Source organism: Mobula hypostoma, chromosome 2 (genome assembly GCF_963921235.1).
Source record: "Mobula hypostoma chromosome 2, sMobHyp1.1, whole genome shotgun sequence".
In the NCBI taxonomy this organism is placed as follows: Eukaryota; Metazoa; Chordata; class Chondrichthyes; order Myliobatiformes; family Myliobatidae; genus Mobula; species Mobula hypostoma.
In genome coordinates, this window is record NC_086098.1 from 52,345,254 (window position 1) to 52,370,187 (window position 24,934).

General features: G+C 42.2%; 1 protein-coding gene across 3 annotated transcripts in view; it reads left to right on the forward strand.

Moving 5' to 3' along the window:
- The first annotated feature begins 3,829 nt into the window (after positions 1-3,829).
- The window catches only part of LOC134340157 (meprin A subunit alpha-like), a 123,170-nt gene continuing 102,065 nt past the window's right edge, over positions 3,830-24,934 (forward strand). For all 3 annotated transcript variants that reach the window (XM_063037070.1, XM_063037082.1, XM_063037090.1), the window contains exons 1-6: positions 3,830-4,081; positions 4,157-4,181; positions 4,280-4,333; positions 4,517-4,557; positions 4,655-4,730; positions 10,875-10,992. In XM_063037070.1, coding sequence (XP_062893140.1) covers positions 4,016-4,081; positions 4,157-4,181; positions 4,280-4,333; positions 4,517-4,557; positions 4,655-4,730; positions 10,875-10,992 — 380 coding nt within the window. In that variant the 5' untranslated portion in view covers positions 3,830-4,015. The remainder of the gene's footprint in view (positions 4,082-4,156; positions 4,182-4,279; positions 4,334-4,516; positions 4,558-4,654; positions 4,731-10,874; positions 10,993-24,934) is intronic.

Below are 24,934 nucleotides of genomic sequence, written 5' to 3' on the forward strand. Positions count from 1 at the left end.
GATTGAGGGGGGATCTGATTGAAACGTATAAGATCCTAAAGGGATTGGACAGGCTAGATGCGGGAAGATTGTTCCCGATGTTGGGGAGGTCCAGAACGAGGGGTCACAGTTTGAGGATAGAGGGGAAGCCTTTTAGGACCGAGATTAGGAAAAACTTCTTCACACAGAGAGTGGTGAATCTGTGGAATTCTCTGCCACAGCAAACTGTTGAGGCCAGTTCATTAGCTATGTTTAAAAGGAAGTTAGATATGGCCCTTGTGGCTACAGGGGTCAGGGGGTATGGAGGGAAGGCTGGGTTCTGAGTTGGATGATCAGCCATGATCATAATAAATGGCGGTGCAGGCTCGAAGGGCCGAATGGCCTACTCCTGCACCTATTTTCTATGTTTCTATGTTTCTAAAAGCTAGGTTGCTAATGCACTTGCTGTCTACAATAAAATGAAAAACTTCTGAATTGTTTTCCTTTAGTTTAGTTTCTTGTTCACAAATTGTGACACATTAGTGATGTACTACTTTGATTTTCAGATAAATTTTATTATTCTTGCACCAGTAAAACAAACATTTTTTCAGATCAAAGACATTTATCGTGATATGTTGATGTTATGTTTCAGTTGTACGAGATATTATTGAACATTTGAAGGATGTTACCATGACTTGAAGGACTGAGTTATGGAGAAAGGTTAAGCAAAGTTGGATTTTATCATTGAAGCACAGGAAAATGAGGGGTGGTTTTATAGAGGTGCATTAAATTACAAACAGCATTGATAAAGTGCAGAGCTTTTTACAGGGGTTGGGAAATCAAAAACTAGGGGTGATTGTTTATTAAAATATGAATACTTGGTGATTATTTCGAGATGTATTTTGAACAAAAGTATATTGGATTTTTTAATATCCTGCAGCAATAAAATAAAGAAGGAAACATATAACATGTTTATGCACTCAAACATCCTTGGAGCTTCTAAACAAACTGCAGGAGCAATTGCCCAGAACTGTTTCAAGAATGAGAGGTTTCAGCTTTAAGGTTGGATTGGAGAGGCTGGCAAATTTCAACTTGCAGCAATGAAAGTTGAGAGAAGGTTCGAAGTATACTGAGAAGTTTAAATATAGTACATGGAGGGAAATGGTCACGTCCCCATCTACATCAACGGAACTGTAGTGGCGTGTATCAAACTTCAAATTCCTTGGTGTTCACATTTCCGAGCATCTCACCTCATCTCTGAACTCTTCCATCCTGATCAAAAAGGGGCAACAGCGCTTTTATTTCCTGCAGAGCATGAAGAAAGCTCACCTCTGTCCCAGGATACTGACAGACTTTTACCGTTGTATCATTGAGAGCATACTCACCAACTGCATCTCAGTGTGGTATGGCAATTGTCCGATATCGGACCGCAAAGCACTCCAGCATGTGGTGAAAACTGCCCAGCGGATTATCGGCACCCAATTGCCCACCATTGAGAACATCTACCATAAACGCTGCCTGGGCGGGGCGAAAAGCATTATCAGGGATGCCTCTCACTCTAACCATGGACTTTTTACTCTCCTTCCATCCAGTAGGTGCTACAGGAGCCTCCACTCCTGCACCAGCAGGCACAGGAAGATCTTCTTCCCTGAGGCTGTGATCCTGCTCAACCTCACATCACAGCACTAAGCAGTATTGCATCCGTATTATACTGTCTCAGTACTTCTATATTTGTGTGCTGTAGCACTTTTTTTATTCGCAGTTATTTTGTAAATAACACTATCCTTTGCATTTCTGGTCAGATGCTAAATGCATTTCATTGGCTTTGTATCTGTACTTGGCACAATGACAATAAAGTTGAATCTAATCTAATCTAATCTAATTAGTCAATACTTCAGAGATCAAGGGATCATATTCAAAGTGATGGACAAAACTGGAATCCACTGCCCATAAAAACATAGTCAATCAAGGGTGTTAAAAGGGAATGTAGTAGCAGTAGGTGTAAGATTTCCTGGGCAAAGCACGAAGAACAGGGACTAGAAAATGTCTGGTTCTCCAAGGAGCAGACGAGGACTCAACTGGCTATTACAATTTCTTGATAAATTGTTGAAGTTTCTATGGTGGGGAAGAATATTTCAATATCCTTATATTGTGAAAATATATTCTGTATACTATAAGAGAACATAGATAAAGAAATCTGTTTAAAACATGACTAACAAAAAACAACCTGAAATCAAAATGTAAATACTGCAAGATCTTTAAGGTGGGAAACAATGGAATATTTAACACCATATTGATGAATTGAAAAACAGGGACTTCAGCTGATATTTACTGAAAAGGATTTTTTTTTACTCCTAAAGACAAATATGTCAATAGTGTTCTGTGTTTTGGGATGGAGAGTTGAAGCTGTTTGTCCCAGTGCTATTAAAGCTTGATTGTGTATTCGAGTAGTGTAAAGGTCGCATGAAGATTATCTATTCCACAGGCAGAGTTGTTGAGACATCAGGCTGGATCATTTTTGCTGGTGGAATCTACCCCTTGATGATAGCATTTGTCTTCTAGTGTGCCTTTTCAAAAGGTTGTCGTGCTCAATGAGCAGTCAATCTCCTACCAATCAGTGGATGGCAATGTCTGTATCATGGCTTGAGACCACGGGCTTGAAAGCAGAGCAATATTCAGTCCATTCTCATGAATCTGAACAGATCTGACCATGAAAACACTCATGTCCTAGGTCCCAGTCTTCATACTGAGGAGTACAAGTTACTGCTGTGTAATTTAATGAACAATGACAACTGCAGACATGCTACCAAAAATTTGAACTTTGGTCTTTGTTCACTGGAAAGGAGGCTTATAGTGACCAGACTCTGCTACATGGACATTCATGAGTGTGCACAAGTACTTGTCAGCTCACACACAAGACAAAATGGTGTGTGCCTCAACCATTAACACCTCACTGGCCACTTATTCTCCTTCGATCCTTGTTGTTGAGTGTTGCTGACTCTTGGTGACCCTATGGATAGTGTAGTTGACCATGGGGTTTTCGTGGCAAGTTACGGAAGTAGATTGCCGGGCCTTCTATGTAGATACTGCTGCTACCCAAGATGGGACTTGGCCGGGTTTGGACTCAGCACCATCTGCCTCCAAGTCCAGTGCTGACGCGACTGCACCACCAGTTCTTACACCATTGAATCTCCGTCTATCACCACTCACAGAAACATTAAAATAGAAGCAGGAGAAAGGCACAATCCTTCAGGCCTGCATCACTATTCAATATAATCACGTTGATCTTCTATCGAAATACCATATTCATGCACTCTCCCTCTAATTACTGATACCTTTTGTGTCCAGAGATCTATCTCAAGTAGATCCAATGATTTGAACAATACAGCAGAATACGACAGGTTCACCACACTCTTCCCCTTATCACAGTTCTAAATGTCTTATTCAGTATCCCAAGACTGTGTCCTCTCCCACAACCCCCAAACCCAAGCAGGGAAACCCTGTCAGAATTTTGTATGTTGCACCCCAGTCCATCTCTCTCTCGTTTATACACACACACACACACACACACACACACACACACAACCCCCCCCCCCAAACAAAAGACAGGAGAAATATCAACTCTCTATCCGCATTCAAAATTTTGTATGTTTTCATCATGTAGCAGATATGGAAATGAATACATTTTAGTCACATCTGAATTACTTCGTGAGCAATATTCAAGTCTTACAGTCAGCAGATCATAAGCTGTATGTCAGCAGGTTTTCTTTGGAGAGATAGAAACTGCTTTCCTGAGTGAATTATTCACTATTCTTCTGAATTGTTTTAATAATTTACCAGCCAAAGGCTGAGAATACAATAACATTCTTGAACCATGAAGCTGTTATTAGAAGAATAGTTGTTGAAATATTGCTCTCTTATCGCTGGCACTGCAGATTTATGAACCAAAAATGTCAAAGTTAAATTAACTATACAAAGTTTATGATATTGAAAACTACATATTAATATGCCCATGTAACTCAACCGCCAAACAACTAACACATTTGCTGTCCACAAAATGAACGCTACTGGATTCTTAACCTTTTGTTTAGTAATTTTGTTGACACGTTGTGACACATCGGTGGTAAGATACACTACCTTCCTAGTCAAATAGTTTTTATTGTTCTTTCACCACTTAAACAACTCTTTCTTCTTCCAGATCAAAGAGGTTCCTTCTAAAAATGGTAAGTGTTATGATACCTTATCCTACTTCTTTGCAACTTATTCAAGAACATGTTGCCTTTTTAATATTTAATGTATTCATTTCTAATCCATTAATCAGAATATGAAACAGATGCTGAGGATTTGAGAGAGGACATCCCACAAATAAATGCAAGTAAGTTTTAAAAATTAGTACATCTTCGAGCATTTTTCAAGTTATGCATTTTAAATTTACTGAAAATATCCTGCTGAATTACTCTGGATTATTGTAAGTTGTATGTTCTGTTTCTTCGTGTGTCATACTTGTTCAGCATGCAGACTGTCTTATAATATGTTTTTCATATTATGTTTCTGATAGAGTCCCAGAGATTTTTGTTTCAAGGAGACATTGCAGTGGTTGTAAGTATAACAGACATTAAGTTGATTCATAATTGATTCATTTCTATTTCCATGCTTTCATCTTGCATGGACTATTGATTTCCTCAATCCATTACAGCAAGAAAGGAATGCCATTAAAAATACAACAATGAGATGGAGATTCCCTATTCCGTATATTCTGACGGATAGCCTTGGTAACATTTTGTTTATAAAATTATTGAATAATCTGAAGGTACTCAAGCTCTATGGTTAATGTCTTCATTCAAGCATATTATTGTGTCATCATTATCTTGATGCTGTACATCGTTCGAAACATGACACTTTGAAATGTTATATTGACAACTTTAATGACTTATATAGGATAAGCTATTTGAAATCAAAAGTCAAATATTGTTAAATCAACAGATGAACAGTGCATCTTTTAATTTTATGGTCATTTAACATTTATATATTCGATGTTGTTTACTGTAAGCATTTATAGTGGAATAATTGTTTGACCTAGAATGAAAAGGAACTACTAGAGTACATGCCTTAGATTAGTGGGCAATCATTTGGGTTTATTAACTGCATTTAGTTACATTGAATGATAGGATTACAACCAATCAAGCATAATATACTCATTTGAAAATTCTCCATGCTATTTTCAGGAAAGTTATTTTTTTACACGTACAACAAAACAGAGGGAGGCACACACTTTACTTTCAAAGCCTAAGTTCATCAAGTGCTGATTTTCTTTTTGTCTGATCAGATTTCCATCATGCACATGTCTATTCATTTTTTTTAGGGCTAGTATTCCTTACTAGAAGGACAGATAATCCATTGTAAGTTTGAAAACATTTGCTAATTATTAGCAACATCTATAAAAGTTATTCTAGAAATATTCCAAGAAATCTAAAGCATATGGACTTCATAATTAAAAATCAAAAATTTGGAGTCTCAACAAGAATAAAACAACACCAAAGTTTCAGTTCAGAACAATGTATCACTGCGTGGATGCTACCTGGCCTACAAGCATTTCCACCATTTATTTTGCATTCAAATTTCAGCCAGGATTCTGCATGCAGTCTCAAAAGAAAATCAGATCAAATTCAGAACATTTTTAAATAGTTGAAAACACTAAAACAAACATAAATAATTAACAAAAGAGCAGTTTACCTTATCCTTATGCTTTTCCCTAAGAGAATCAGAATCATAAACACAAGATATTCTGCAGAAGCTGGAAATCTTGAGCAACACACACAAAATGCTGGTCATTTTGCTGACTTCAGCAAATCAGGTGGTACCTATGGAGAGGAATAAACTTGATCTCCCAATGGATTCCCATTTTAATTTGATCTCGCGCCCCCGTTCCGACATGTCTGTTCATGGCCTCCTCTACTGCCATGATGAGACCAAAGTCAAGTTTGAGGAGCAAAACCTCATATTCTGCTTGGGAAGCTTCAACTGGATGGCACCAACATTGATTTTTCTAACTTCCAATCATTTCTCCCCCCTCCCTCCTTCTGTCTTTTTCCATTCCCCACTCTGGTCCCTCTCACCGCTTCACTTCTCCACACCTGCCCATCACTTCCCTCTGATTCCCCTCCTTCTTCCCTTTCTTCCATGGTCCATGGAACTCTCCTGTTAAATTTCTTCTTCTTCAGTCTTTACCTCTATCACCTATTCCCTCTTAGCTTCTTATTTTATCCCCCCTCCCCCACCTGTCCACCTTCCCACTCCCCGGGTCTCATCTATCAACTGTCAGCTTATTCATCTGCCACTCCTTCCACTTTCTTATTCTGGCTTCTGTTCCCTTCCTTTCTAGTTCTGATGAAGGGTACTGGCCTGAAATATCAACTGTTTATTCCCCTCTGTAAATGCGGCCCAGCCTGCTGAGTTCTGTGTGTGTTGCTCAGAATCAGAATCAGATTTATTATCACTGAAATATGCATTAAAATTTGTTTTCTGGCAGCAGTTCACTGAAAGACATAGGAACATAGAAACATAGAAAATCTACAGCATAATACAGCCCCTTCAGCCCACAAAGCTGTGCCGAACATGTCCTTACCTTAGAAATTACCTAGGGTTACCCATAGCCCTCTATTTTTCTGAGCTCCATATACCTGTCCAGGAGCCTCTTAAAAGATCCTATTGTATCCACCTCCACCACGGTTGCTGGCAGCCCATTCCACACACTCAGCACCCTCTGCATAAAAAACTTACCCCTGACATCTCCTCTGTACCTAATTCCAAGCACCTTAAATCTGTGCCCTCTCATGCTAGCCATTCCAGCCCTGGGAAAAAGCCTCTGACTATCCACATGATCAATGCCTCTCGACATCTTATGCACCTCCATCAGGTCACCTCTCATCCTCCGTTACTCCAAGGAGAAAAGGCCGAGTTCACTAAACCTATTCTCATAAGGCATGCTCTCCAATCCAGGCAACATCCTTGTAAATCTCCTCTGCACCCTTTCTATGGTTTCCACATCCTCCCTATAGTGAGGTGTCCAGAACTGAGCACAGTTCTCCAAGTGGGGTCTGACCAGGGTCTTAGATAGCTGCAACATTATCTCTCGGCTCCTGAACTCAATCCCATAAGACGTAAAGAAGTACTAGAGGAAGGCCTCCGTCGGTCACAGTTGACCATCAATATTGCATCCTAGCTGTCTAGATACACAAGCCTGGGTGGTATGATATGGAGAGCAAGCTTCCCCTCTCCACACATCTGATGAACCCAAAGGAACGGCAGAGACTGAGACGGTCTGATACCAGCAGTGCCGCAGGAGTTGTCAGTCAGCATTGAACTCAACGTAGGACTGCCTTAGGGACTTCAGCTCCAGATTTTTCCCCTGGGGTTTACTCCTGAAGCCTTCCCCATGAGTGGGTATAGCTGCAAGGCTGCGGAGGTTTGAGATCAGAGTTTTCCTTCTTCTGGACGAGCTGCCAGCTGAGGCTGACGAGCCATATCTGCCGGAAGCAAATGATTTTAAGGCACCAGTAACCTGCCTTTGCCCCTTCTCCTGTCTGTAGAAGTGGTTCCACCGGACTTAGTAGCTAAGCCACACGTGAAGGCCAGGAGCTGGATATGGGTGTCAGAGGCTATTTGAAGCACTTGCCACTGGGAGCATTTAATAGGGAGTGGGAGCTTGTCCCCATTACCACCCCTGGCAATAACAACCTTAAGGAACCAGAAGTACTAGAAGTTACAATAAAAATATAAATAAAAAGTGGAGAAGAGGAATAGCTAGGTAACTTTCATGAGTTCAAGGACCATTCAGAAATCTGATGACAGAGAGGAAGAAACTGTTCCTAACAGTATTAGTGTGGGTCTCAAGCTCCTGTATCTCCTCCCTGATAGACCATGAGTGGAGCAGAATAACACAATTTGGCCATCAAGTCTTCTCCTGCCTTCTCCCCATAACTTTTGATCCCCTAATCAATCAAGAACCTATCAACCTCCTCTTTAAATATACTCAGTGACTTGGACTCCACAGCCACCTGTAGCAATGAGCTCCACAGATTTACTACCCTCTGGCTAAAGCAATCCCTCCTCATCTCTGTTCTAAATGGGACGCCCCTCTGGTCTGAGCCTGTGCTCTCTGTCCCTAGACTCACTCACTATATGAAACATCTTCCCTACATCCTCTCTATCTTGATCATTCAATATTTGATATGTTTTGATGAGATCCCTCCTCATTCTTCTAACTCCAGTGAGTATAGGCCCAGAGCCATCAAATACTCCTTATATATTAACCCTTTCATTCTCAGAATTATTCTTGTGAACCTCTTCATGAACCTCTCCAATGTCAGCACATCCTTTCTCAGATAAAGTGCCCTAAATTGTTCACAATACTGTTCACAAAGTGCAGCCTAGCAAATGCCTTACAAAGTCTCACCATTACATCCTTGCTGTTATATTCTAGTCCTCTTAAAATGAATGCTAACATTGCATTTGCCCTCCTTACCACTGACTCAATGTTTAGGGAATGCTGCGCGAGGACTCCCAAGTCCCCTTGCACCTCTAAGGCTCCCTTTACTCCTACACTTTGCCTCCTGTTTGTCAGCCAATTTTCCATCCATGCTAGTATCTTTCCAGTAATACCATAGGCTGTTATCCTGTTAATTAGCCTCATGTTCAGCACCTTGTCAAAGCCCTTCTGAAAATTAGTCAAATCTGAGAGTCAATGGATAAGTAAGCACCTGCCTGTTATTTGCCTTTGTCCATCCTGCCTGTTATTTCCTCAAAGAATTCCAACAGATTTGTCAGGCAAGATTTCCCCTAAAAGAAACCACACTGACTTCAGCATATTTTATCATGTGCCTCCTACTACCTCAAAACCTCATCTTTAATAATGAACTCCAACATCTTCCCAACTGCTGAAGTCAGACTAGCTGGCCTATAATTTTCTTTCTTCTGCCTTCATAAAGAGTGGTGTGACATTTGCAATATTTCAGCCCTGCTGAACCATTCCAGAATCTAGTAATTCTTGAAAAATCATTACTAATGCCTCCACTATCTCTTTCAGAAGACTGGGTTTTAGTCCATCTAGTCTAGGTGATTTACCTTCCTTCAGACCTTTCAGATTCCCAAGTACCTTCTCCTTAGTAAAAGCAACAATATTTACTTGAGCCCCCGACATTCTTGAATTTCTTGCATTCTGCTAGTGTCCTCCATAGTGAAGACTGACACAAAATACTCAAGTTTTTCTGCCATTTCTTTGTCTCCCATTACTGCCTCAGCAGTATCATTTTGCAGCAGTCCAATATCCACTCTTGCCTCTTTGTTACTCTCATTTGAAAAAGCTTTTGGTATCCTCTTTTATATTATTGACTAGCTTCCCTTCATAGTTCATCTTTTCTCTCCTTATGGCTTTTTTTTGGTTTTTAAAAGCTTCCCAATCCCCTAACTTTCCACTAATTTTTGCTAAATTCTATGCCCCCTCGTTTGCTTTTGTGCTGTCTTTGACTTCCCTTGTCAGCCTCCTTCTGTTAAAATGCTTCTTCATCTTTGGGATGTATCTATCCTGCACCTTCTGAATTGCCTCTGGAAACTCCAGTCACTGTTGTTCTGCTGTCATCCCCGCTAGTGTCTCCTTCCAATCAACTTTAGTCAGCTTCTCTCTCATGCCTCTGTAATTCGCTTTACTCCACTGTAATACTGATACAGCTGACTTTATCTTTCCCTCTCAAACTGTGGGGTGAATTCTAACATGTTATGATCACTGCTTCCAAAGAGTTATTTTACGTTAAGCTACCAAATCAAATTTGGTTTATTACACAATACCCAATCAAGAATTGCCTTTCACACTAGTGGGCTGAACCACAAGTTGTTCTAAAATGCCATCTCATTGGCATTCTACAAATTCCCTCTGAAGCATCTTCAATAACTCCAAAAGACTGAGGTTAGGTAAAATCCCGAAAGGCTTTTATTCGCTGTACAATACGACCTCCATGGTGAGTGTCTGCCCCCGGACTGAGGGGGAGGGGCAAGGCAAAATCACCTTTATACAGGAATCTGTGGGAGGAGCCACAGGGGCAGTCAGCAGAGGGTGTCCAGACAGTTAACCCAGTTACAACACCCTCTCTTGGAATCCAGCACCAACTTGATTTTAGTAATGTACCAGCATATTGAAAATCCCTCATTACTATCATAATATTGACCCTTTACATACCTTTTGTATCTCCCATTGTAATTTGTATGCCACATGTTGGCTGCTATTTGGAGGCCTGTAAATCAGGCTCTTCTACACTTGCAGTTTCTCTACTCACGAGGATTCAACACTTTCAGATCCTATGTCACCTCTTTCTAAGGATTTGATGACATTTTTTACCTACAGAGCCACACCACTCCCTCTGCCCACCTACCTGTCCTTTTGATATAAAGTGTATTCTTGGATCCAGCTATGATCTTCTTTCAGCCACGACTCAGTGATGCCCACAACATCATACCTGCAATGTTTAATTTTAATTGATAATCTAACTGATAGTAGCAGAGGGAAGAGGGAATGTCCCAGTGGGTGAGGGTGAGGCTCAGTAAGCTTCTTTTCAGTGGCTGGGCTGCCTGCAGAGCCCAGTCCCAGAGCACAAGCAGGAATATGTTGAAAGTGGAAAAATGTCAGAGAGTTTATTTCAGCATATGCTCAGGAATCAAAAGGCACATGCCAACTGCTAGGAAAATACAGCAAAATTTTGCTCAAGATCTCATAGGCATACCATTATGCATTTTCAGGTACATTTTACATAGCTTTTAACCTCTACAAACTGAGAGATTCATAGTTCTTCATTTGGGAAATGTAATTAGTGTTGTTTTATTGTGTAAAATTATTTCAAATGAATTGTTTCAGTTTTGATTTTCAGAGCTAAATGCCAAGGGTGTCATCTTACATGCGTTTGAGCAGTATCGTTTAAAGTCATGCATTGATTTTAAACCATATGAAGGAGAGACAACTTTTCTATCTTTTAAAAAGTTAGATGGGTATGTATAAAATCAAACAATTGTACTACTTTATGAAAGTAAATAAAAAAATTTATGTACTTTATATACAATGACAAATTTATTTTGTGCACTATTAAATTGCAGATGGGAATGTTGTGCAAAATACTTGGTATTTTGCACAACAGAGATGCAAACATTATTTCTCCCATTAGTAACGCTGGAAATATGACAGATCCATAGTGTAAATTTTAAATTTCTAGCATCTGCAGCATTCCCTTGATCCTCATTGTCTTTTCCCTTAATTTAGGCCATAAGACCATAAGATATAGGAGCAGAATTGAGCCCTTAGGTGCATCAAGTCTGCTCCGCCATTTCATCATGGCTGATCTATTTCCCTCTCAGCACCAATCTTCTGCCTTCTCCCCATATCCCTACTTTCTTTGACCAATCAGGATTCTATCAACCTCTCTCTAAAATATACCCAGTGACTTGGCCTCCGCAGCCACCTGTGGTAATGAATTCCACAGATTCACCATTCTCTGGCTGAAGAAATTCCTTCTTATCTCCATTCTAAATGGACGTCCCTCTATTGTGAGACTGTCCCCTTTGGTCATAGGAAATATCCTCACTACATCCACTCAATTGAGGCTTTTCAACATTTGATAGGCTTCAATGATTTTGTCCCTCATTCTTCCGTATTCCAGTAAGTACAGGCCCAGAACCATCAAACCCTTCTCATATGACAAGCTTTTAAATCCTGAAATCATTTTCATGCATCTCCTTTTAATCCTCTCCTATATCAGCATATCCTTTCTTAAATAAGGAGCCCAAAACTGCTCACAATACTCCAAGAGAGGCATTGTCACTGCCTTATAAAGCCTCAACATTACATCCTTGCTTTTATATCCTATTGCTCTCAAAATGACTGCTAACATTGTATTTGCATTCCTCACCACTGACTCAACCTGCAAATTAAACTTTTGGGAATCCCAAGTCTGTCTGCACCTCAGAGTTTTGAATTTTCTCTCCATTTAGAAAATAGTCTATACTATTACTTCTTCCACCTAAGTGCATGGCCGTACACTTCTTGGAACTGTATTCCTTCTGCTACTTCTTCGCCCATTGTCCAAATCTTTCTGTAGCCTCCGTTTCCTCAACAGTACCTGCCCCTCCATCTGTCTTCATATCATCTGCAGACTTGGCCACAAAACTATCAATTCTGTCATCCAGGTCATTGACATATGACATAAACACAGACCCCTGTGGAACACCATGAGTCTGAAACTACATGCTTAACACTCAACTCCAATATCTTCTGAACCTTGGAGGTCAGACTAACTGGCCTATAAAATTCCTTTCTTCTGTCACTCTCCCTTCTTGAAGAGTGGAGTGACATTTGCAATCTCCAGAACCATGGCAGACTCTACAATTCTTAAAGATCAATACTTCCACAATCTCTACAGCCACCTCTTTCAAAACCCTGGTGTGTAGTCCATCTGGTCCAGGAGACTTATCTCCCCTCAGACCTTTCAGTTTCCCAAGCACCTTTTCCCTAATAATGGCAACTTCACTTCCTTCTTCCTCCTGACACTCTCAAACTGCTAGTATCTTCCACAGTGAACGCTGATGCAAAATACTTACTCAGTTCATCCACCATTTCCACATCCCCCGTTACTACATGTCCAGCATCATTTTTTAGCGGTACGATCTCCGCTCTCACCTCTCTTTTATACTTTATGTATTTGAAAAAATGATTGGTATCCTCTTCAATATTATTGGCTAGCTTGCCTTCATATTCTCTCTTTCTTCTTTATGAACTTTTTAGTTGTTATCTGTTGGTTTTCAAAAGCTTCCCAATTCTTTAACTTCCCACTAACCTTTGCTCTATTATATGCCCTCTCTTTGGCTTAGTATTACAATGAAATAAAGGGAATTACAGAGGCATGAGAGAGGAGCTTGCCCCAGTAGATTGGAGGAGGATGCTGGCAGGGATGGCAGCAGAGCAGAGATGGCTAAAGTTTCTGGGAATAGTTCACAAGGTGCAGGATAGGTATGACCCACAGAAGTAGTTTTCAAATGGCAGGGGTTGGCAACTATGGCTGACAAGGGTAGTTAAAGACCGCATAAAAGCCAAGGAATGGGCATACGAGGTAGCAAAAGTGAGTGGGAAGTTGGACCACTGTAAAATGATGCTGGCGAGGTAGTAATGGGGGACAAAGAAATGGCAGATATTCTTCATGGGTACTTTGCATCTGTCTTCATTGTGGAAGGCACTAGCAGTGTGCCAGTGGTCCGTGTGCCACAGTGGGTGCTGGGAACGGACCCAAATGTGAGACACAGACACTGAAGTACAAGGACAGGACTTGACTAGAGTAGGGATGTGACAGGATACAGACAAGGAGCAGGGACAAGAACGCAGACTTGGGCTAGGGCATGGACAAGACAGGGAACCCAGACAAGGAACAATGCACTAGGAGCCTGGGCTTGGACTATGAGCCAGAGACTGTACAAGGACCCAGAACCTGTGTCTTACCTTGGGTTCGGGCCCCAGAACCAGGTAAGGACATGACATGACTACAGGACAGGACGTGGCTGGGGTCTAGAGGCTTGGCTTCTTGGAGCTTGGCTTGGGGTCTTCGAGGCTTGGGTTTTTGGAGCAACTCCTGGGCAGGACGTGGAACTTCCCCCCATGGAGGCAAGGACAGCGAGGGATGGACCCAACTGCAGGGTAACGGCAAACAACCTGCTTACCCGACAGAGGCAAGGAACAGGAAGGGACAGGATCAACCGCAGGGTAACAGCAATCATCCTGGCTTACCCGATGGAGGCAAGGACAGGAAAGGAGCTCAATCCGGGGTGGCTCTGAGTCTCAGGGCAGCCAGAAACCTTAGCTGGCTACAGAAACAGCCAAGGCCATACCAGGATGACTGCTCCAATGAGTGGCAACAAGGCTCCATGAAGCAGTGGTCCTCCAACCAGGCCTAGAGATCACAAATGGTTTCACTAACCTTCCATCAGCAGGTTGCTCCAAGGGGGACTGACAAGACAAACCAGCAGCACACACTCCTTCTTCTTCTTTTTTGTTTTATGGTGGTTGGTAACCAGTTTTCAGGTGCATTACCGCCACCTGCTAAACTTCTTATGTTCCAACCAAATATGTCCTGGAGTTCTCTACTTTAGACAATCTAGTTCAGCCTGCAGTTCTCTATCAGCATCACTCTGTAGCTGTAATTCCTCGTGAATGCTTAATGCGCTCATTAGATAATGCCGCAAACTACTATTCTTCCCTAATTTTGTCACATTTTTTCGTGTAATTGCAGTACCTCAATTACAATGATTTCATCTACATCACCTGTAAGACTAAAATCGTCTTGTTAAAGAGTAGTAATTATTGCACGTTATACTTTTAAAATTGCTGTTTTTCCAAGTCTATCTGCTTTTTTTCAGGTTTTCCTTTTCTTGGATCGTAGCCTGCAGTTGTTTACTGAGACCTCGGAGCTTTTTTCATTTGCTTCCAAGTTTTCATTTTATAATCTGAATATAGATAATTCTACATTCTACGAAGGGGAAATCATGCTTGACTGATCTTCTGGAATTTTTTGAGCATGTAACTATGAAAATGGACAAGGGAGAGCCAGTGGATGTAGTGTACCTGGACTTTCAGAAAGCCTTTGATAAAGTCCCACATAGGAGATTAGTGGGCAAAATTAGGGCACATGGTATTGGGGGCAGAGTACTGACATGGATTGAAAATTGGCTGGCTGACAGGAAACAAAGAGTAGCGATTAACGGCTCCCTTTCGGAATGGCAGGCGGTGACCAGTGGGGTACCGCAGGGTTCAGTGCTGGGACCGCAGCTGTTTACAATATATATTAATGATTTAGATGAGGGAATTAAAAGTAACATTAGCAAATTTGCCAATGGCACAAAGCTGGGTGGCAGTGTGAAATGTGAGGAGGATGTTATGAGAATGCAGGGTGACTTGGACAGGCTGGGTGAGTGGGCAGATGTAGTTTAATGTGGATAAATGTGAGGTTATCCACTTTGTTGGTAAGAACAGGAAGGCAGATTATTATCTAATGGAATCAAGTTAGGAAAAGGGGAAGTACAACAAGATCTAGGTGTTCTTGGACATCAGTCACTGAAAGCAAGCATGCAAGTACAGCAGGCTGTGAAGAAAGCTAATGACATGCTGGCCTTCATAACAAGGGGAATTGAGTATAAAAGCAAAGAGGTCCTTCTGCAGCTGTACAGGGCCCTGGTGAGACCACACCTGGAGTACTGTGTGCAGTTTTGGTCTCCAAATTTGAGGAAGGACATTCTTGCTATTGAGGGAATGCAGCATGGGTTCACAAGATTAATTCCCGGGATGGCAGGACTGTCATATGTCGAAAGATTGGAGCGACTGGGCTTGTATACTCCAGAATTTAGAAGGCTGAGAGGGGATCTGATTGAAACATATTATTAAGTGATTGGACACGCTGCAGGCAGGAAGCATGTTCCCGCTGATGGGGGAGTCTAGAACCAGAGGCCACAGTTTAAGAATAAGGGGTAAGCCATTTAGAACGGAGTTGAGGAAAAACTTTTTCACCCAGAGAGTGGTGGATATATAGAATGCTCTGCCCCAGAAGGCTGTGGAGGCTAAGTCTCTGGATGCTTTCAAGAAAGAGATGGATAGAGCTCTTAAAGATAGTGGAATCAAAGGTAATGGGGATAAGGCAGGAACTGGATACTGATTGTGGATGATCAGCCATGATCAGAGTGAATGGCAGTGCTGGCTCGAAGGGCCTAATGGCCTACTCCTGCACCTATTGTCTATAATGCACTTTGCAACAAATTCCTTTTCCTTTTGTATCCTTGTGATAATTTCCTCGATTTTCCAATCTCTTTCCAACTCACCGTTGTTCTTGTTGGGCACTTCTATTTGTTGTTGGAGTTCCGCACATTTACCCTGGGCTTCAACCATAAAATCTGAGGATTTTCCTTAAGTTCTGAAACATTTCTTAAATTCTTGACCATTTGAGATAAATATACTGCTATTAAGATTCCATCTCCCCTTCCTGTGAACTGTTGGATTCTTCATTCAGCGTTTCTTTGACTTCTTCCCACCTAATCCCTTTAATACCAAGATACTTTTCTGCAGACTTGACGATAATTTTAATTTTCTCAGTTCTTTTACTTGTTTGCACTGAACAATTAATTGCATCCACCATAAAAAGCACAAACTCCTTTCTACTCATTAATAGTGTATCCTTATTTTTCATATTACAGCTCTCACAATTCACCAGTTTATTATTCCCTGTATTTGTTTGCTTGACAGCCTTTTTTCCATCAACTTCTTTCACTACCTCTGCATAACTGATTCCTTGAGTTACTTTTACATATTGTATCTCAGCCGCCTTCTTGCTATAAATGCACCCTCGATAAGCTGCGCTGTGTTCCTCGCCACAATTGCAGCATTTCAGCCTAGCTCCCGCTTCACATTTCCCATATTCACGTTCTCCAGCACATCTCCCACATCGTTGTTTTCCTCTGCAGACCACTGCAATGTGCCCGAATTTCTGACGGTTATAGCATCTTAAAGGCGGTGGTATATATATTCTAACCACATAACACATATACCCTAAGTAAACATTAGTCAGCAATCTCTCTTCATCAAAGTTAATCATTACCGATAAACTATCACACTTTTTCCCATTTCTTGTAACTTTCAAACGTTTGGCCTCAATAATTTTTGCTTCTTTTATGTTCTGTTTAATCTCATCCATAGTAACTTCTGTTGATATCCCCGAAATAACTCCTCTAGTCCACTTTCTATTGTTGGTTATTGAGCATTGTACTTCTTTGCCATCTATTTTACTTAATCTTATCACTTTGCCTTGCTGAGAACTATCCCGACAAATCACTAATAACGATCCATTTCGTAAAATCTTTGTTCCTTTAATCTTGCCTAGAATTTTGTTGAGCATCTTCATCAAACAAATCAGGTTCCAATCACCAAATAACACCCCATCTTCACTTAGTTTTATAATTGCTTTAATTTCATCTTCTTTCCATTGTTTTGCTGTCCTGTTTTGATCATCCACTGATTCCTCAGAGTTTGATATCCCATACCTCTGCTTTCTTTTCTACCTCTTTCCATTCTGTTCCTCTTTCCCACCGATCTCCAACTCTAGTTCACTTCCACTCTCGCCAAAAACTTCCTTCAACAGCTTGGTTCTTTCCTTGATGTTCTCTCTCTCTGCCATTTTCCAGTCACAACTCAACTCAACTCAACTACAGTTCACCCCTCACCCCTCACCCCTCACCCCTCACCCCTCACCCCTCACCCCTGCCTCTATCCCCACAAAACCTGGATCAGCCCTTCCAAAAACACAGCCCACACTCAATCCCCAAGGCTACTTATATTCTAAGCTCCAAGATGGGAATCAGGTGCCTATGCTTAACTCAATCAAAAAAAGGGACAGCTGGAAGACCTGGAGTCCTGAGTCCATGGACCGGACCGGACCATGAACCAGAATGTGGACTTCATGGACTGGACCATGACACTGTGAGTGTCAGGGAGCAGGAGGGAGTGCCATTGCAATTACAAAGGAAAAAGTACTAGGCATGCTCAAAGGTCTAGCAGTGACTAGTGGGGTACCGCAAGGCTCAGTGCTGGGACCCCAGTTGTTTACAATATATATTAATGACTTAGACGAAGGAATTAAATGCAGCATCTCCAAGTTTGGGGATGACACGAAGCTGGGCGGCAGTGTTAGCTGTGAGGAGGATGCTAAGGGGATGCAGGGTGACTTGGATAGGTTAGGTGAGTGGGCAAATACATGCCAGATGCAATTTAATGTGGATGAATGTGAGGTTATCCACTTTGGTGGCAAGAACAGGAAAACAGATTATTATCTGAATGGTGGCCGATTAGGAAAAGGGGAGGTGCAACGAGACCTGGGTGTCATTGTACACCAGTCATTGAAAGTGGGCATGCAGGTACAGCAGGCGGTGAAAAAGGCGAATGGTGTGCTGGCATTCATAGCGAGAGGATTCGAGTACAGGAGCAGGGAGGTTCTACTGCAGTTGTACAAGGCCTTGGTGAGACTACACCTGGAGTATTGTGTGCAGTTTTGGTCCCCTAATCTGAGGAAAGACATTCTTGCCATAGAGGGAGTACAAAGAAGGTTCACCAGATTGATTCCTGGGATGGCAGGACTTTCATATGAAGAAAGACTGGATTGAATAGGCTTATGCTCGCTGGAATTTAGAAGATTGAGCGGGGACCTGATTGAAATGTATAAAATTCTAAAGAGATTGGATAGGCTAGGTGCAGGAAGATTGTTCCCGATGTTGGGGAAGTCCAGAACGAGTGGTCACAGTTTAAGGATAAAGGGGAAGCCTTTTAGGACTGAGATGAGGAAAAACTTCTTCACACGAGAGCGGTGAATCTGTGGAATTCTCTGCCACAGGAAACAGTTGAGGCCAGTTCATTGGTTATATTTAAGAGGGAGTTAGATATGGCCCTTGTGACTAAAGGGATCGGGGGTATGGAGAGAAGGCAGGTACAGGGTTCTGAGTTGGATGATCAGCCATGATCATACTGAATGGCGGTGCAGGCTTGAAGGGCCGAATGGCCTACTCCATCTATTTTCTATGTTTCTATGTCTTAAGGTGGATAAGTCACCTGGACCATATGGACTACATCCCAGAGTCCTGAGAGAGATTGCTGAAGAGATAATGGATGCATTGTTCATAATCTTTCAAGAATCACTTGATTCCAACATAGTCCCAGAGGACTGGAAAATTGCAAATGTCACTCTGCTCTTTAAGAAGGGAGGAAGGCAAAAGAAAGGAAATTACAGGCCAGTTAGCCTAACCTCAGTGTTTGGGAAAGTGTTCATTATTAAGGATGAGGTTTTGGAGACTAATGATAAAATAAGTCAAAGTCAGCATGGTTTTTGTGAAGGGAAATCTTGCCTGACAAATCTGTTTGAGTTCTTTGAGGAAGTAACAAAGGAGAGGCGATGGATGCCATTTACTTGGATTTTCAGAAGGCATTTGATAATGTGCCACAAATGAGACTGCTTAACAAGATAAAATCCTATGGCATTTCAGGAAAGATACATGGATAGACGGGAAGGAAGCAGTGAATGGGAATAATGGGGGCCTTTTCTGGTTGGCTGCCAGTGTCTACTGATGTTCCTCAGGCGTAGGTATTGGGACCGCTACTTTTCACATTGTTTGTCAGTAATTTAGATAATGGAATTGATGGCTTTGTGGCAAAGTTTGCAGATGATTCAAAGATAGGTGGAGGGGTAGGGAGTGCTGAGGAAGCAATGCAATTGCAGCAGGATTTAGACAAATTGGAAGAATGGCAAAAAGGTGGCAGATGGAATACAGTGTTGGGAAATGTATGATAATGCATTTTGGTAAAAGGAATAATAGTGTCTTTTGTTATCTAAATGGGGAGAAAATTCAAACATCAGAGGTGCAAAGGGACTTAGGGACTTGTGCAAGTCAAGTCCAATTTATTTATAAAGCACATTTAAAAACAACCCATGTTGACCAAAGTGCTGTACAAACCATATCAGGTAGCTAAAATCACATATACAAAAAACACAGATATAAACAACAAGGCACACAGCTTATAGGCACAAAATAAACAACACGTGAGCGTAGGCACAAGCCAAAAATCAGCCACATCAGGAAGATTCAAATGTTAGATCTGATAGGGAGGGGAATGCTGTTCCACAGTCTAGAGGCTACAACAGCAAAGGCGTGGTCACCCCGAACTTAAACTTAGATCGCAGGACAGCCAGGAGCCCGAAGTCTGCCAACCTAAGGGACCTGGAATTAGAATAAGGTGTTAGAAGGTCTGTGATATAGGAGGGGGCCAGCCCATTTAGGGCTTTATAGACAAAGAGGAGAACCTTAAAATTAATTCTAAACCGTACTGGTAGCCAGTAGAGAGAGGCCAGGATAAAAGTAATATGGTCCCTCTTCCGGGCACCTGCCAGGAGCCTGGCTGCAGCATTCTGGACCAGTTGCAGGTGGGACAGGGACGAAGGTTAATTTGCATGTTGAGTAAAGAAGGCAAATATAATATTGGTATTTATTTCAAGGGGAATAGAATATAAAAGCAAGGAGATAATTTTGAGGCTTTAGAAGACACTGGTCAGGCCACACTTGGAGTATTACCAACAGTTTTGGGCCCCGTTTCTTAGAAAGGATGTGTTGTTATTGGTGAGAGTCCAGAGGAGGTTCATGAGGATGGTTCCGAGAATGAGGGGTTACCTTATGAGGAGCATTTAGTAGCTTTTGGCCTGTACTCACTGGAATTCAGCAGGATGTAGGGGCGATCTCATTGAAGCCTACTGAAGGTTGAAAGGACTAGATGAGGCGGATGTGGAGAGGATGTTTCCTACGGTGAGGGTATCCAGAACTAGAGGGCACAGCCTTAAAATTGAGGGGCAACCTTTTAGAGGTAAGGAGGAATTGTTTTTAGCCAGAGAGTAGTGAATCTGTGGAATGCTCTGCCACAGACTACGGTGGAGGCCCAAGTTCATGGGTATATTTAAAGTAGAAGTTGATAGTTTCCTGATTGATCAGGGCATCAAAGAATATGGTGAGGTATATGGGGTTGAGAAAGATCTGGGATCAGCCATGATGGAACGGCATAGCACACTCGATGGGCTGAATGTCTTATGTCTTGTGGTTTTCGGGACTTCTCTTGTAGCCTTGGTTGCATCATCCTATCTTTCAAATATTTCTTCTTCTTTGGGATGTATCTATCCTGTGTCTTCTGAATACCTCCCAGACACTCCAACCATTACTGCTCTGCCATCATCCCTGCTAGTGTCCCCTTCCAATCAACTTCTCTCATGCCTTTGTAATTCTCTTTACTCCATTGTACTGATACTGATACATCTGATTTTAGCTTCTCCTTCTCAGAATTCACCCTGCAATACATCATATTGTGATCACTGTCTTTTACGAGTTCCTTTACCTTAAGCTTTGTAATCAATTCTGCTTCATTGTGCAACACCCAATCCCAGAATAGCTGCTCTAAAAAGCTATCTCATGAGCATTCCAGGAATTCACCCTCTTGGGATTCAGCACTGACCTAATTTTTCTAGTCTACCTGCATATTGAAATCACCCATGACTATCGTAATGTTGTCCTTTTGACATGCATTTTCTATCTCCCATTGTAATTTGTAGACTATTTCTTTACTACTGTTCGGACTTAGAAACATAGAAACATAGAAAATAGGTGCAGGAGTAGGCCATTTGGCCCTTCGAGCCTGCACCGCCATTCAGTATGATCATGGCTGATCATCCAACTCAGAACCCTGCACCAAACTTCCCTCCATACCCCCTGATCCCTTTAGCCACAAGGGCCATATCTAACTCCCTCTTAAATATAGTCAATGAACTGGCCTCAACTGTTTCCTGTGGCAGAGAATTCCACAGATTCACCACTCTCTGTGTGAAGAAGTTTTTCCTAATCTTGGTCCTAAAAGGCTTCCCCTTTATCCTCAAACTGGGACCCCTCGTTCTGGACTTCCCCAACATTGGGAACAATCTTCCTACATATACCCTGTCCAATCCCTTTAGGATTTTATACGTTTCAATCAGATCCCCCCTCAATCTTTTAAATTCCAACGAGTATAAGCCCAGTTCATCCAGTCTTTCATCATATGAAAGTCCTGCTATCCCAGGAAACAATCTGGTGAACCTTATTTGTACTCCCTCTATGGCAAGGATGTCTTTCCTCAGATTAGGGGACCAAAACTGCACATAATACTCCAGGTGTGGTCTCACCAAGGCCTTGTACAACTGCAGTAGTACCTCCCTGCTCCTGTACTCGAATCCTCTTGCTATAAATGCCAGCATACCATCCTTTTTCACCGCCTGCTGTACCTGCATGCCAACTTTCAATGACTGGTGTATAATGACACCCAGGTCTCGTTGCACCTCCCCTTTTCCTAATCGGCCACCATTCAGATAATAATCTGTTTTCCTGTTTTTGCCACCAAAGTGGATAACTTCACATTTATCCACATTAAATTGCATCTGCCATGAATTCGTCCACTCACCTAACCTATCCAAGTCACCCTGCATCCTCTTAGCATCCTCCTCACAGCTAACACTGCCGCCCAGCTTCATGTCATCTGCAAACTTGGAGATGCTGCATTTAATTCCCTCATCCAAGTCATTAATATATATTGTAAACAACTGGGGTCCCAGCACTGAGCCTTGCGGTACCCCACTAGTCACTGCCTGCCATTCTCAAAAGGTCCCGTTTATTCCCACTCTTTGCTTCCTGTCTGCCAACCAATTCTCTATCCACATCAATACCTTACCCCCAATACCGTGTGCTTTAAGTTTGCACACTAATCTCCTGTGTGGGACCTTGTCAAAAGCCATTTGAAAATCCAAATATACCACATCCACTGGTTCTCCCCTATCCACTCTACTAGTTACATCCTCAAAAAATTCTATGAGATTCGTCAGACATGATTTTCCTTTCACAAATCCATGCTGACTTTGTCCGATGATTTCACCGCTTTCCAAATGTGCTGTTATCACATCTTTGATAACTGACTCTAGCAGTTTCCTCACCACCGATGTTAGGCTAACCGGTCTATAATTCCCTGGTTTCTCTCTCCCTCCTTTTTTAAAAAGTGGGGTTACATTAGCCACCCTCCAATCCTCAAGAACTAGTCCAGAATCTAAAGAGTTTTGAAAAATTATCACTAATGCATCCATTATTTCTTGGGCTACTTCCTTAAGCCCTCTGGGATGCAGACCATCTGGCCCTGGGGATTTATCTGCCTTTAATCCCTTCAGTTTACCTAACACCACTTCCCTACTAACATGTATTTCCCTCAGTTCCTCCATCTCACTGGACCCTCTGTCCCCTACTATTTCCAGAAGATTATTTATGTCCTCCTTAGTGAAGACAGAACCAAAGTAATTATTCAATTGGTCTGCCATGTCCTTGCTCCCCATAATCAATTCACCTGTTTCTGTCTGTAGGGGACCTACATTTGTCTTAACCAATCTTTTTCTTTTCACATATCTATAAAAGCTTTTACAGTCAGTTTTTATGTTCCCTGCCAGTTTTCTCCCATGATCTTTTTTCTCCTTCCTAATTAAGCCCTTTGTCCTCCTCTGCTGAACGCTGAATTTCTCCCAGTCCTCAGGTGAGCCACTTTTTCTGGCTAATTTGTATGCGTCTTCTTTGGAATTGATACTATCCCTAATTTCCCTTGTCAGCCGCGGGTGCACTACCTTCCTTGATTTATTCTTTTGCCAAACTGGGATGAACAATTGTTGTAGTTCATCCATGCGATCTTTAAATGCTTGCCATTGCATATCCACCGTCAACCCTTTAAGTGTCATTTGCCAGTCTATCTTAGCTAATTCACGTCTCATACCTTCAAAGTTACCCCTCTTTAAGTTCAGAACCTTTGTTTCTGAATTAACTATGTCACTCTCCATTTTAATGAAGAATTCCACCATATTATGGTCACTCTTACCCAAGGGGCCTCTCACGACAAGATTGCTAATTAACCCTTCCTCATTGCTCAATACCCAGTCTAGAATAGCCTGCTCTCTAGTTGGTTCCTCGACATGTTGGTTCAAAAACCATCCCGCATACATTCCAAGAAATCCTCTTCTTCAGCACCCTTACCAATTTGGTTCACCCAATCTACGTGTAGATTGAAGTCACCCATTATAACTGCTGTTCCGTTATTGCACACATTTCTAATTTCCTGTTTAATACCATCCCCAACCTCACTACTACTGTTAGGTGGCCTGTACACAACTTCCACCAGCGTTTTCTGCCCCTTAGTGTTAAGCAGCTCTACCCATATCGATTCCACATCTTCCCGGCTTATGTCCTTCCTTTCTATTGCGTTAATCTCCTCTCTAACCAGCAACGCCACCCACCTCCTTTTCTTTCATGTCTATCGCTCCTGAATATTGAATATCCCTGAATGTTGAACTCCCATCCTTGGTCACCCTGGAGCCATGTCTCTGTGATCCCAACTATATCATATTCATTAATAACAATCTGCACTTTTAATTCATCCACCTTGTTACGAATGCTCCTTGCATTGACACACAAAGCCTTCAGGCGTGCTTTTACAACTCTCTTAGCCCTTATACGATTATGTTGAAAAATGGCCCTTTTTGATGCTTGCCCTGGATTTGTCGGCCTGCCACTTTTACTTTTCACCTTACTACTTCTTGCTTCTACCCTCATTTTACACCCCTCTGTCTCTCTGCACTGGTTCCCATCCCCCTGTTGTGAACTAACCTCCTCTCACTTAGCCTCTTTAATTTGATTCCCACCCCCCAACCATTCTAGTTTAAAGTCATCTCAGTAGCCCTCGCTAATCTCCCTGCCAGGATATTGTTCCCCCTAGGATTCAAGTGTAACCTGTCCTTTTTGTACAGGTCACGCCTGCTCCAAAGGAGTCCCAATGATCCAAAAACTTGAATCCCTGCCCCCCTGCTCCAATCCTTCAGCCACGCATTTATCCTCCACCTCATTGCATTCCTACTCTCACTGTCGCGTGGCACAGGCAGTAATCCCGAGATTACTATCTTTGCGGTCCTTTTTCTCAACTCCCTTCCTAGCTCCCTATATTCTCCTTTCAGGACCTCTTCCCTTTTCCTACCTATGTCATTGGTACCTATATGTACCACGACCTCTGGCTCCTCACCCTCCCACTTCAGGATATCTTGGACACGATCAGAAATATCCCAGACCCTGGCACCAGGGAGGCAAACTACCATCCGGGTCTCTGGACTGCGTCCACAGAATCGCCTATCTGACCCCCTTACTATCGAGTCCCCTATCACAACTGCCCTCCTCTTCCTTTCCCTACCCTTCTGAGCTACAGGGTCGGACTCTGTGCTGGAGGCACGGCCACTGTCGCTTCCCCCGGGTAAGCTGTCCCCCCCCCAAACAGGAGTAC